At 34.9% G+C, this 13146-nt stretch overlaps 1 protein-coding gene and 1 long non-coding RNA gene across 2 annotated transcripts; both read left to right on the top strand.

Moving 5' to 3' along the window:
• Nucleotides 1-2831: 2831 nt before the first annotated feature.
• Nucleotides 2832-3850, top strand: LOC109015101. The gene is made up of 2 exons (XR_004798526.1): nucleotides 2832-3028; nucleotides 3649-3850. It is a non-coding gene; the product is annotated as an uncharacterized LOC109015101 (long non-coding RNA).
• A 7503-nt stretch (nucleotides 3851-11353) lies between these two features.
• LOC109014538 (organ-specific protein P4-like) lies at nucleotides 11354-12407 on the top strand. Its single transcript, XM_018997041.2, has 2 exons — nucleotides 11354-11490; nucleotides 11599-12407. Exons 1-2 carry the CDS (start codon nucleotides 11434-11436, stop codon nucleotides 12052-12054), a joined length of 513 nt encoding a protein of 170 aa, XP_018852586.2. The 5' UTR covers nucleotides 11354-11433; the 3' UTR covers nucleotides 12055-12407.
• The last annotated feature ends 739 nt before the right edge of the window (nucleotides 12408-13146 follow it).

Genomic DNA, 13146 nt, shown 5'->3' with positions numbered 1-13146 from the left:
TAGAAAATTTTAAGCCATATATGATTTTACACAAGTACCACTAATTTCAAAGTAACCAAGCCCATTCTAGAGATCAGTGCAATCACTGAATCAAATAAATAGCACAAAGAAAAAAAAATAATAAAATATGAACTAATTATTTACTGTCGTCTGGCCGATCTGATGCTTCTGTCCTTGCCGACCTTACTATACTAGAATGCCAATTAACCTTTTATATATGTGTGCGTATATATATCTCCTTATATTTAAAAGTGTATATCGTCTGATGAATAGTAAGATGAACGTAATGAACAATGATAAACAGTATTTTTATTTTACACTTCCCTTTTTCGTCCATCTCCACATCCTCACAGCAATCCTCTTCACAAAATCACTACAAAATATCACAAAAATTATTATAAAATACCACAACAAATCACAAAATCACCGCATACAATATCTTAATTGAATTATATGTAATGATCAATAAACGGAAAGACTAATTTCGGGAGAGGGAGTTGCGAGGAGACAAGGGTTGCCATGGGGGCTTCGACGGTGGCTTGGGTCCATGGGGGTGGTCGTCGGAGGAAGATGAGCTCGATGGTGGTGGTGCGGTGGCGTGGGGACAACGAACGGTGGCGGTATGGTAGAGAAACTGTGTGAGACCCATGCGGGAAATGGAGTTGCGGGGAGACGAGAGCTGCCATGGGGGTTTCGACGGTGGCTTGGGTCCATGGGGGTGATCACTGGAGGAAGAGGAGCTCGACGGTGGTGGTGCGATGGCGCAGTGGCACAAGCGTTGAGACCCATTTTGGGTTGCTCGCATGCAGCGAAGGGAGGAGCTGCCAAGGGGCTTCGATGGTGGGGTTTGCTCGCCGGCGTTAGGGGAAGCCGGTGACGTGGTCGGTGACACCCACGGTGGCGCACGGCTACTTGAGGGAGGAGATCGGGTGAGAGAGAGAAGCCTTGGCTGAGCTGAAGGAGAGAGAGGGAGAAAGAGAAAGTGAGGGAAAAAGAAATTTTTTTGTATTTAAATCTAACCCTTCATCATAACTCTCCAAATTTGATCAATGGTGAAAATTTAAATACTAATTTAAATTAATTTAAAATAGATAATTAACATATAAATATCATATCAAAAATAAATTATCAAATTTAATTTATAAAATACTAATATTTCATCATTAAATTAAATAAATGATGAAATTTTGTTAAATATTTTTAAAAAAGTATAACTATATAAATAATTAAAGTTTTAACATAATTTAAATATGATAATATTTTTAATTAAATAAAGAGAACTGCTACAACTAACGAAAAAGTAACCTGAAAATATGTCCTGAATGTGTATCACTTTTTTATTTTATTTTATTTTATTTTTTCATGTATTTTTATAATCATCATAAACATTTTTAAAAAAACTAAAAAATTCACAACATCATTAAAAAAACATTTCCTTAATCACTAGATTAAAAAAAAAAAAAAATTTGGCAAACGTCCCTTGGACGTACTACAAGAAAACTACTTATTTGTAACCAGTTAATTCCAACGAAATGACTATTTGCAGTTAAAATTGATTGCAAGAAGTCTTTTGGTTGCAATAAATTGATCATAAAAGACTATTTTTCTTATAGTGACGTTACCCTACTGCTAGAATATATATATATATATATATTTATATAATTTGGACAAATGTTAGCTAGCCTTTAATTCTTTTAACGTGACATCAAATCATTAGACGTAAAATATATCAAAGAATTTTTCAGTAGTCGACGTCGCATTAACAAACGATAAATTAAAGAATGATGAATATGATTTTTATTCTGTAATGTATAGTAATAAAGCAGTATATACCATGCATGGCAAGTCAGGAAAAAATTACTAAGCGGAGCATCTGATACTAAAGCCTTTGATCAAGTGCTCTCCGAATAATAGCCCCGGCCACCCCAAAAATCTATTATTCCCATCTTTTTCCATTGTTGGTTGTATTTTGAATGAAATAAAAATAATATTTTTCCTTTTATTTATATATAAATTATTAACTGATATTGACCTCTTTTTTTTTCAAATTTATTTTTATGATAAGTAAAAAATCCTTCATCTGAAAGAGGTGTGGATCGAACGCCAGTCCCATGGTTAAATGGGAAGCCTCAATACATATTGACTCTTCCTAAGACTTCATAGTTCATATCTAGTCTTAAAGAATTGTTCGCACCCATGAAGTGTTGAATTTTAGACCTTAATTAAAATGAGTGATATTCTAAGACCAAGATTTTCACCACTTGGGCCAATCCCTTAGGGTTTCGCCTTGATTTATCATTATTATTTCCTTCACCTTTTGAAGAAGTATTATATCTACAAGAAAATTATAAAACAAAAATTTATAAATTGACGGAGCTTAATATGATACATTAATGTATGAATATTTTTTTATAATATAAATTAATCTCACATCAATATCAGCCTATACTATTTTACGAAGCGATTTTTTCATTTTTTTTTTTATGTGGTTCAAATATTTTTCCTTCTATAACGAACTCTGAAGATGATTAGTTTCACATGATCAATACAAGATTCTAAAGGTATTTATGAAAACATTTTCCCAATCCATGTCTTGGAATATGCATCAAAAAATAAAAGTATATATACCTTGGCAAAGGACGTGGAAGATAAATAGCATTTCTTTTAAGATTAGGGATCATAAGCCTCCAGTAGTCTTTTTAAATTATTCAGTTCCCTATCTCATTCAATCACTTCTCCCCAGTGCCTACCACTTGCGTAAGAAAAGATTCTGATTCCCTGTCACAGTTATGAAACTCAACTATATATGAATGCCTCTTGGTGGAGCTAATACTTGAGCCCAGCAACTTAAACAACTCTTTGCCTTTGAAGAGTACCCCCAGATAAAAAAAAAATGGCATCACTCAGTTCTCAGATACCTGCCGCTACTCAACCACTTGCACCCTGCATGTGTGGCCGGTGCAAGGTGATCACCGGCACACTCACACCGAAAGCCGCTCATACCTCCAAGCTAACCTCTGGCAAGAAGGTAATGCGCATAAAATTTCAGGAAAATATACCTCTCTGATCATTACCATAATTTAGCATATTCCATCAATCTTATATCTTTGTTATTTTGAAAATAAATACTGGCATCATAATTTATAATTGAGTGATGCCTACTTGGACATTTAAAACTTACTGTTAAGATGACTCTCTTGACGTGACACCACCATGTATTAAAAAAATAAAAATACAAACACAAAAAAGGTAGAGAGGAAACTTAAAGTTTCAGATTTCATCTTTTGGTATTTTCGGATGTCCTTTTAGTATCTATTGGTTTTTTTTTTTTTTTTTTTTTTTTTAATTTTTAATAAACCTTATGACACTACTATATGGTATACCATATCCATATTTTTAATAAAAACGTAGTGCCATGTCAAGAAGGTGGCCATCTGAGCGGTAAGTTTCAGATGTACCACTAACAGTACTCTTATGAATAATATATATAATCTCAATAAAGTATGATGAAAAGAGAATGATAGTGTAACGTAGAAACTAATGCATAAACTTTAAGCATCTCCAATGCATATCCATAAACTTTGAACACTATTTCATTGTGGGATGCATATTAATACCATTTATTTATTCTTGACGCGGGTTTGATAGGGAGCAAAAGCGAAGTAAGCATGCAGCCGATGAAAAAGTAGAATAAACAAGGAAGACAAGGCTTGGGTTTGAAGGGTTCAATTCATGCCAGTCTGCCTCAATGCTTACTAATTATATGACAGAAGCTACTTGTCTATATATCCATGTGGCCGGACTCCTAAAATAAAAATAAAATATTAGCTTCTATTTTTAATATTGATGAGTTTGCCTTTGGTCCATCGTGAGGTTTGGCATTTGCTCAAATTAGATGCAGATCCTTTGGAAAATCAAGGTCAATTTCTTTGGAAAATCAAGGTCAATTTCCGAACAATATAGTTTTTTTTTTTAATATATAATAGATATTCTCGTCTTTCGTGACACGGGTTATGAGATATATTTTAAGTGGTTGTGATCATTTAAGTAGTGTTCGATAGAAATAACCACTTGAAATGTGTCATATCATAATGTATGATTAAAAATGACAAGACGTAATTAAGATGAAGAATAATATTAATACTCTATCAAATGGATATCTTGAATACGTGCCAAAAAATAGTCGTTAAGTTGATCTAAAAAATAGTAGTACTGCTAGATTTCGCTTTTACTTGGGTAAAAAATATCAAATTGCCAAGATGAATTAATTCAAAGAGTCCAAATTAGAAACATGATGATCAATGGACATAATTAACAAGTGACAAGAATAATTTGAAAAATCCATAGTGCCTATTTTCTCGTACACGTTTCCCATATGGGATTGAAGAATCATCATGATCTTCTGGAACCCTAATTGGATATATATATATATACTGTTATCTCGAAACCCAAAATACTATACATATGAGAAGGAATTGAATATAGGAAAATAAGTTATATAGTTGGTTCGATTAACACTCATTATAATTTATGTCCTAAACAGTTTCTTCATGAATTAGAAAAGAGATAGACAAAATGGTAAAAGAAAAAAAAAGTCACATTTAAATCCCATCACTAGACGATTAATCTAAAATCACACATAATTAATTTATATATAATTTATATGTGCTTTTAATTTTTATTTTGTTTTTCCTTTTGGAATGGAACAAACGTACATAATTAATAGCCCCGCCCCAACAATTTATTATACCCATCTTTTTAGGTGGCAGTTTATAATGAATAATAAATTTATTATTATTATTATTATTTTATTATTATAAGCTGATACTTTTTTTTTGGATAAAAGGATGAAGTTTTATCCCTCAACAAGTCTTATAATATCTCAAAAGATACAATTGACTGAATAGAAGTTAGAATTTCTTCCAATACTATGAAATCTTTTCGTAGAGATAATGCTTCCCGAGCAAGAATATGGACAGCCTGATTAGCTTCTTTTCTTGTATGGACAACTAACCAAAAGACATGAGTATTGAGCAAAGTTTTGGTATCCTCAATCAACCAACCTGCTTGGCTCCAATCTGGATTCTTCATTGAAAAATTATTCACAACTTGTAAGGCATCTCCTTCCAATATAAGTGATCGAATGTCCATTTCTTTACAGAAATTTGCAGAAATAAACTAATATTGATCCTTAGCATCTCGTGCTGTTATCATCTAATGTATGTTCTTTCTTTTGTTAGTCGAGATGCTTTTGATATGTTTCATCTCAAATTGAGAGAAGAAGTGTTAGATTTACAAATTACGATGAAAACCATAAAAAATAAAAATTACAAAATAACTGTACAGGATGTGTTTCACACCACCAACCGTACGGATGACTCTGTAATAATGAAGAGATGGCGCTTGTCGTCTTGTGTAAATCCGATACTTAAGTCAGTAACAATATAAGAATATGTGTATGAAAAATGAAGATGAAAATGCTTGTTACTTCTACCGAGTTATTTATAGAAGGAAGTGGCGGGCGTGGTGGCGACTATCTCTGACCACCAGTCCCATGTGCTTATCCTCATGATCTCTTATAAAAAGTAGAAGATATGATCTCCTATTTTGCAAGAGTTATCTAGCTTAGGATAATTGTGTCTAATGGTTGGCTTTATCTCTAGCTCTTCAGGATTATCCTGTATCATGGTTATGAGCCCCTTGTCAATGGGGCTCCTAACCGTGAGCATTGGACTAATCCTTGATGATTGGCTTAGTCTTGGAGATGGGCTCGAGGCCTAGGGTGTCCAAATGTCGCCTCTACTAACCATGTCAATTAAGTCATTAAAATTTAAAATTATTTATATTACAAAATAAATTTAATGTATCATGTATTAAATTTTTGAAGTTTTTTTTTTTTATAATTTTCTTTCTAAACTAAGATCAATTTTTCTTCTAAGAGCTCTAGTATTGAATATTAATTAGTCTCACATCAATACAATATTCTAACATATCTTATGATTTTTTTCCAAATTAATAGATTGGAAATAAAAAAAAATACCCCAGTAAATGGTTCAAAATCCAATTAATTTGATCGAAATATACTTTTAAGATTAGAGAGAAGCCTTCAGGTTAGTTAATTATTCACTTTGCCTTGTCATTCCATCACTTCTCCCCAATCCCAATCACTTTGTAAGAAATCATTCTAGTTCTATGTACTTGATTATATCCAATGCCCATTCTGGAGCTCCCAACTTTATTTCTACCACTTCACTTCCCACGACAGGTATCTCGACAGTCCTAATCACCGTTCGTTCTAGCAGGAGAGAATCTTCTTGCCCAGACGTTGCTCGCGCTAATTTATCCACCTTTTGATTCTCGACTCTTGGCATTTGTTAGATCTGAAAGTATCAAGATCAAAGTTTCTCTACATCTGGGTTGGCTGAGGAGCGGAGGGCTAGTGAGATATATTTTGAGAGTCTCGAACGCCTGGTCGCACTTGTCATCCTATGCTTTGCGCCTTTCGCAATACCTTAAAAAATGGTAGGTACTTGTTAGTAGACCTTGACATGAATATGTTAAAGGCTGCTATCCGCTCGTTGAGTTTTTGCACTTCTTTATGCTTCAAGGAGGGCCCATGTGGAGTATGGCTTCTACTTTCTCGGCATGGTAGATTAGTAGTATAATCCTTGATTGGTGATGAATGAGATCTTCTCTTCATCGTTCGGGTTCATGCGGATTTGGTTGTACTTGGAGTAGGTATCCATAAAGCTGAGCATGCAATGACCCGCAGTGGAGTCAACGATCAGGGCGATGCGAGGTAGCGGGAAGCTATCTTTTGGGCAAATCTTATTTAAGTCGGTGAAGTCAACACACATTATCCACTTACCACTTTGCTTCTTCACCAACACTACATTGGACAACTAGTATGGGTAATGGGCCTCCCGTATGAAACCTGCCGTGAGTAATCGATCGACTTCTGTGGCGATGTCGGTGTTCTTCTTAGCGTTGAAGTTTTGACGTTTCTGCCTTACTCTCTTAGCTTTTGGGTTCACGCTCAGGTGGTGTTGCATGATCTCTGGGTCGTGGCTTCCAAATGACTTGGGTTCAAGGGGATAAACTCTTGTGACTCATTCGACTCAACGTTCCTTAGTGCTTGTTCATCTCGGATCTCTTCATCTGTTGTGGATTGTTCGGGTAGGGGCGGAAGGAGTGGTCGTCGCTAGAGGTGTGGACCACATGCTGTTGTTGATAAGGATCCTCCTAGTGGTGAGGTTGGCGACCAACATAGTCACCATTAAGGCATCATCGTGTAGATAGAGGATCCTCTCCTCGTCGTCTTCTCCAAAGGAGATGACGGGGGCTGGTTCACTTCTCCTGTAGTTGGTGGGGCAGTATTTTGCCGAATACACATCTTGGTATTTTGCTTGCCTGGCGTGCGCCTTCCGACTAGATGAGGTCGCACACTACTTACGAATCCTTTTGCGATGGTCCTGATTTCCCTCAACGACGGTCCTTCCTGATGTTTTGTGCGGGGGCGATCGTGCAGGGGTCCCCGCGCATCTTCCCTTTGCCTCGGGCTCCTTTCTCTCCTTGGCCTGTTGGCTTTTTCAGTACTTCTTTCCCGTGATCTCCTCCTACACTCCCGCTCTAGTCTTCGGGCGGGAGGATACTGTGACCTTGGTCGCCCAGCCTACTCTCTTTCCTCTTTCAAGGAAATGTAGTCTTCTGTGTTATGAGTTTTGGACTGATGATAGGTGCAATAGCGGTGACTAGTGCTCTTGTAGTAGTCTTCTTGGGCGGCTTGCCAGTTGTCTTTCTGGATGGTGAACGTCGTTCGGTCAAATGAAAACCCTAGGCCTCTCAGAGGGGCTTTCTCCCTCTTGTTTTCATGTGGCCCTTCTCTAGTTTCTCGCGAGATTTGCTCTTGGTTGGTGCATTTCCTTTCCTGTCTGCCTATTCCAGTTCTTTTTTCTTTGGTTCGGTCAGGGCTTGAAATGTATCTTTGGCATTGAGGAAGTTGTTAGCTTGATCCATGAACTCCTGTAGCGTGGCGGGAGTTCTCATTGCCAATTCTGCCATGAACTAGGACCGGGGCCATACTCCTTCTAAAAGTGCTTCCAAAGTTATCTTCTTGTCTTGATCGTCTGTAGTGATTGATGCGCTCTTTGTTGAATAGTGACAGAGGATCGGGTGTGCCTCCTAGATTCGAAAACATACAAAGCTTTTTCCTTCCCTCAGTGGATATGAACAAAAGTTTAGCACGCCTAAAACCGAAAAGGTTGTTAAAAGCAAAAGTTTAATTAAGATAAATTAAACAAAAAAATATAAATATAATTATATATAGATAGTAAAATATTTATTCCTTTGGGTCTCGTGGATTAAATGGAAAATTCCTAGGAAAATTAATGGTTGATTACGACCATATTAATATGTCGTGATTAGGATGCTGACAAGAACTCAAATCGATCGATTGGCACCACAGATAAGGATAGACACGCCATGCATGTGTTTCATGTGCTACAAAACAAAGTAATTATTGATGAATGGCTCTTGAACATGACATGTCCCCTAATAAATTAAATCATTTTCTAGCAAATTTGGTTTATAAGAAGTGGAGGGTGGCCACTACAATTAGTTTTTATATGATTATGAAAGTCAAGAAGGGCCCCAAAATACCACAAGTTGGGATCACCAATATCAATTATTGCATTATTTATTGTCCTCCTTAATTCTAGGGTTCTTGATTTGTCTCCACTAAATCACTTTTTTATGTTTCTTAAATCGAAAGTAATTAGATGTTTAGGAGCCATTTTACTTCATTTAGCTATCTTAAATCTTAATTAATCACTGGAGATTGAGATTGATATTTCTGTTAGTTAACTACGTGCCTGGTTAATATCTCTTGAAACTTGTATTAATTTTTTTAAAATTTAAAATATAAAAAAAATAGACATATGAAGTGAATTATGTTTTATGCAAATTTTTAAGAGGTTAATTTGATACTTACAACTGCTAAAAACGAAAGATTACTGATTTTGTTTTAATGAGGACTTGGGCTTTGAATATTCTAATGAAAGAGAGAGAAAAATGTGATCAAATTGTAAGATTATTAATAAAATAATATTTAAAGTAATGAATATTTTAAGATATAATTGATGAGAATCTTGCTTTATATCTAACTTTTATTTTTATAATACTATTTCCCCACAGGTCAATCATTTTGGTTGATCCTTTAATCTCTATCGATCATCATAATGTGGTGGACTAAACACGATTAATGTTACACCCTCATGTGCGCCTGTACCTCCCCAAATCGAAAAGAAAAAAAAGAAAGAAAAGAAAAGTTTTAAATGGAAAAAATATACTCCATCCATCCCCTCCACTTCAAACTATTATTTCTTTTGTAATATAATATTTATTTTGCTAGAGTATTATATATACCTTAATTAGTCGGCCATGATTTAAAACATGTTTGATGTTTATTTGTACGTACAATTTACTCAATTAATTGTTGAGATATTTTCATTGAAACCGAACAAGAAAAGGTGATGATCATAGGACGACGCAAGGAATTTTAACACTTACTTTTTCCTTGAGGGTTGGCCGAAAGGAGCAAATCCATTAATAGGTTCAACAAATTATGTTGGCCATATGTCTTAATAGCAATCCTAACACTTTTTTTTTTAAGGGAAGATGTCATCATTCATTCATCAAGAAACTTACATCCATGACCGGATATATTATGGGATGTTTTCATATAAAACATTACATCATAAACTAAAATAATGTATTTGGAGCTCCACTAGTATACTATTCCTTTTGTGATTGGTCTGGTTTTCATTATCGCTGATACTATCTACAGATGAACGTCAAAGAGACAACATTCTCCGCCTAAACAGAGACTCAACTCACCCTGCATAGAAAGAGAGGACTCAACCTATATTGACAAAAGTTCGAGAGACAAATTCTTTTTTATTTTAATTAACAATAAGGAAACCAAAAAGGAAAGTAGTAAGATAGATACAAAAAAGAACATATTATAGTTTGAACCAACTTCGATAGATTCGAAATCTGTGATGGCGCGTGAAGGTAACACGCTTGTCTCTTTTCAGCCACAAAGGTCAGAACTGAAAGATCTGGTGGTAGCGAGTCCGGTGATCTGGCTAGTGTGGCGAGAAGAGTTACCGGAAGGAGTGGAGCCTGAGGACTACGCGTAGATGTGGGTGGAGCGTGAGGACCACGCACAGTGATTTTCGCAAAAGTGCCACTTTCCTCTAAACAATTTGCGGCCTAGGAGTCTGCTTGTACTGCACGTGTCTCTCAGGAATTGCTAGAAAGCTGTAAATCTTTCTTTTTCGGCCTTGAATGAAGCAAAATAAAACTAAAAAAAAAAAAAGAACTAACTTGATTAACAAGGTGGATGGATGGAGGAATGAGGGAATGGAGAGGGAACAGGAGCCTCCTCCGGGGAAGATCAGATTTGTAGTCCTTGGTTTTTTTTTTTTTTTTCTAACACTAAATCTTACCCAAAAAAAAAAAAAAAACAACGATAAATGGTAACTTGTTTGGAATATTCACTGGGATTTTTATCACCCGGCCTTTTGAGTGTATATATATATATATATATATATATTTATATATGTGTGTGTGTGTGTGTTAATCACCTAAAACTTGTGATTATTTGTCATTATTTTTTGGCAATCATGCCTCTTTTGTCTATTCTGACTTTCAAAATAATAATGCTTACGGCCATACTTTAAAAACCACTTTTGCCTTTCTATTTATTTATTTTTTCTGATTAACTTGTAATTCAACTGATCAGTTTTGTGGATTCTAATCCTCACGAACATGTCATGCTCTCGGCCTAGTAGAGATAAAATAGCAATGAATGTGGGTATTTTTCTTTAATTTGAATTTGTTGTTGGCATCTACAATCTTATTGTACAACGTAAATAATTGCATACTAAGATATATATTTTTTTTGTAATTATCTTCCATGACACATTGTTTTCTTTCACAACATGTGTTTGTCATATATATGTAACGATTAAATTTACGATTCCTTCGTCTCTTTTATTAATATAAAGAAAATTAATGACTTCATCCCATCCTTTGCAAAATTTTGTCAACCAATCTCAAATATAAGACCCGTTTTTCCAAAATCAAAAGCAATGGTTCCACTTCCCCGGCCATCATTCGTAATAGTCTAAATATTAATAGAATAATACCAGTTCTATATAATCATTGATCAGTAGATTAGGTTCAATGCGGTGCTCCTCATCGCGAGTCCTGAGGATTTCAATCCTTTTCAAAGACACGAATGATTCTCTTCGAATGCTGTCTATAAATACCAAGAACATATAGGTGCTCTATATATGCAGATAACAAAACAATATCATTAACAAGAGCTTTGTACGTACGAGCTGCGCTACATTTATAGATCCAACAGACATGATGAATTCTCGTATTGCATGGCTCGTGATGGCCTTGATCTTCTCAGTTCTCTTGGTAAGGAAATTAATTATTTCAGTCCTGTGTTTGAATATATATTAATTAGATGCAGTTCTAGATAAAATAATAATTTCTGAGTTTTCTTTTGTATATTTTGCGGAGCAGATTGCTGCAGATCATAGCATAGAAGCAAGAAAGGATCTTGGAGAATATTGGATTAGTGTTATGAAAGAAGAGCCCAAGCCGGAAGCACTTCAAGTCCTTGTTCCTCTGGATTCCTCACCATCTCAACTCAACAAGAATGCCGATGACTGTCACACGCCTGAGCTGGGAGCAGAGATCAACAAATTAGACCAGCTTGTCGAGGATTTCAAGCATAAAGCTGATCATGATCATCACAAGCAGCGTTTTGTCAAGGATTTCGAGCCTAGACCAAATGTCTCAGCATACGATGGCGATAATGATGTTGGTCATGAATCAGAGAAGAAGTTTATCAAGGACTTCGAACCCAGACCTAATGTCTCAGCTTACACTGATGATCATGTCCACAGTTCTAAAGAAAGAGCATTTGCAGAAGAATTTGATCAGCAAACACCAGATGTTAGTATTTATCACGAGTGAGAATTAATTAATTAAGAAGGACAGTGCAATTTATTAGGGACTTCGTACGTGTAAGATAATATATCAGTACGGCAACTTATAAATAAGTAAAAAATAAGATGCCAAGAAAAAAGAAAAAAGGAATTAGCTATGGAAGAAGATTCCCTAAATATTGCACGCATGGGCTTTTATTTACGTAAAATATATATCTTACTTAAGTGTGTAAGTGTGATGATGATCATCAAATAAAATGTATTAATGCTTGCTGTGATTTATGTTATCTGCAATATGATATTAATTAAGAGTGCGTTAAATTTTTAATAAAATCTTCAACCCTCCATTTTCAACCCCCTATGAAGTGGAGTGGTTAGAAGTACTTCTCGATCCATCAGTACTATTCCCACTGGCTACTTGTGAAATCAAGCATGCATATTCCCACTGGATCGATCAGTTGGCAACTTGGTGCAGAACTTTGTCTCTCCAATATTAAATCTCACATAAAAGAACTGAAGAAGCTGTACTGGAAGTTCTTTTAAGAGAAATATCCTAATTTAAAGAGATTTTATAAAATTAAATTCATAAATTAATATGATATAATACTTTAGATTTTATAATAAATATAATTTTATAATATAACATTTTATGTTAATTTGTAAGTTTATTTTTATAAAAAAAAAATTTGTAAACTAAATATTTTCCAAAATTCTTTTTCAATGAGTTGGGAAATGAATATATCTACTCTCTCTCTCTCTCTCTCTCTCTCTCTCGGCAGCAAGTGATGAAGGAGAAGTTGAAGAACCTCTCTTTGCGGGAATAGATGCATATATATATGGTCTTCAATTATATATCGAACGATTTTCATTTGTTTCATATTATTTATCTAGAAATATTGAAAGCGAGCGATTATTTCTCTCCATTATTGACATCATATTCTGCTCATGTAATACGTACCAAAAGGAAAAAATTAAGACGAGTTGAAATCTATTTAGCTCGATACATGAATTAAGTTTTTTCTTAGAAAGCATTTAAAAAAAATATATAAAACCATTTTGCTTGGATTTTTTTTTCCTAATTTGTCATATTATTGTCAGAACTTCTTTCTCGGAATTCGTG

Source organism: Juglans regia, chromosome 16, assembly GCF_001411555.2.
Source record: "Juglans regia cultivar Chandler chromosome 16, Walnut 2.0, whole genome shotgun sequence".
NCBI classification, from domain to species: Eukaryota; Viridiplantae; Streptophyta; class Magnoliopsida; order Fagales; family Juglandaceae; genus Juglans; species Juglans regia.
Note: the sequence above shows the minus strand (reverse complement) of the source record. Positions and strands in the feature narration are given on the sequence as shown.

Excerpts from the sequence above, each read along its gene's own strand:
- LOC109014538 (XM_018997041.2), top strand. The coding sequence starts at position 11,434 with ATGATGAATTCTCGTATTGCATGGCTCGTGATGGCCTTGATCTTCTCA. Across the intron at positions 11,491-11,598 it reads TGATCTTCTCAGTTCTCTTG|ATTGCTGCAGATCATAGCAT; the intron begins GTAAGGAAATTA and ends TTTGCGGAGCAG.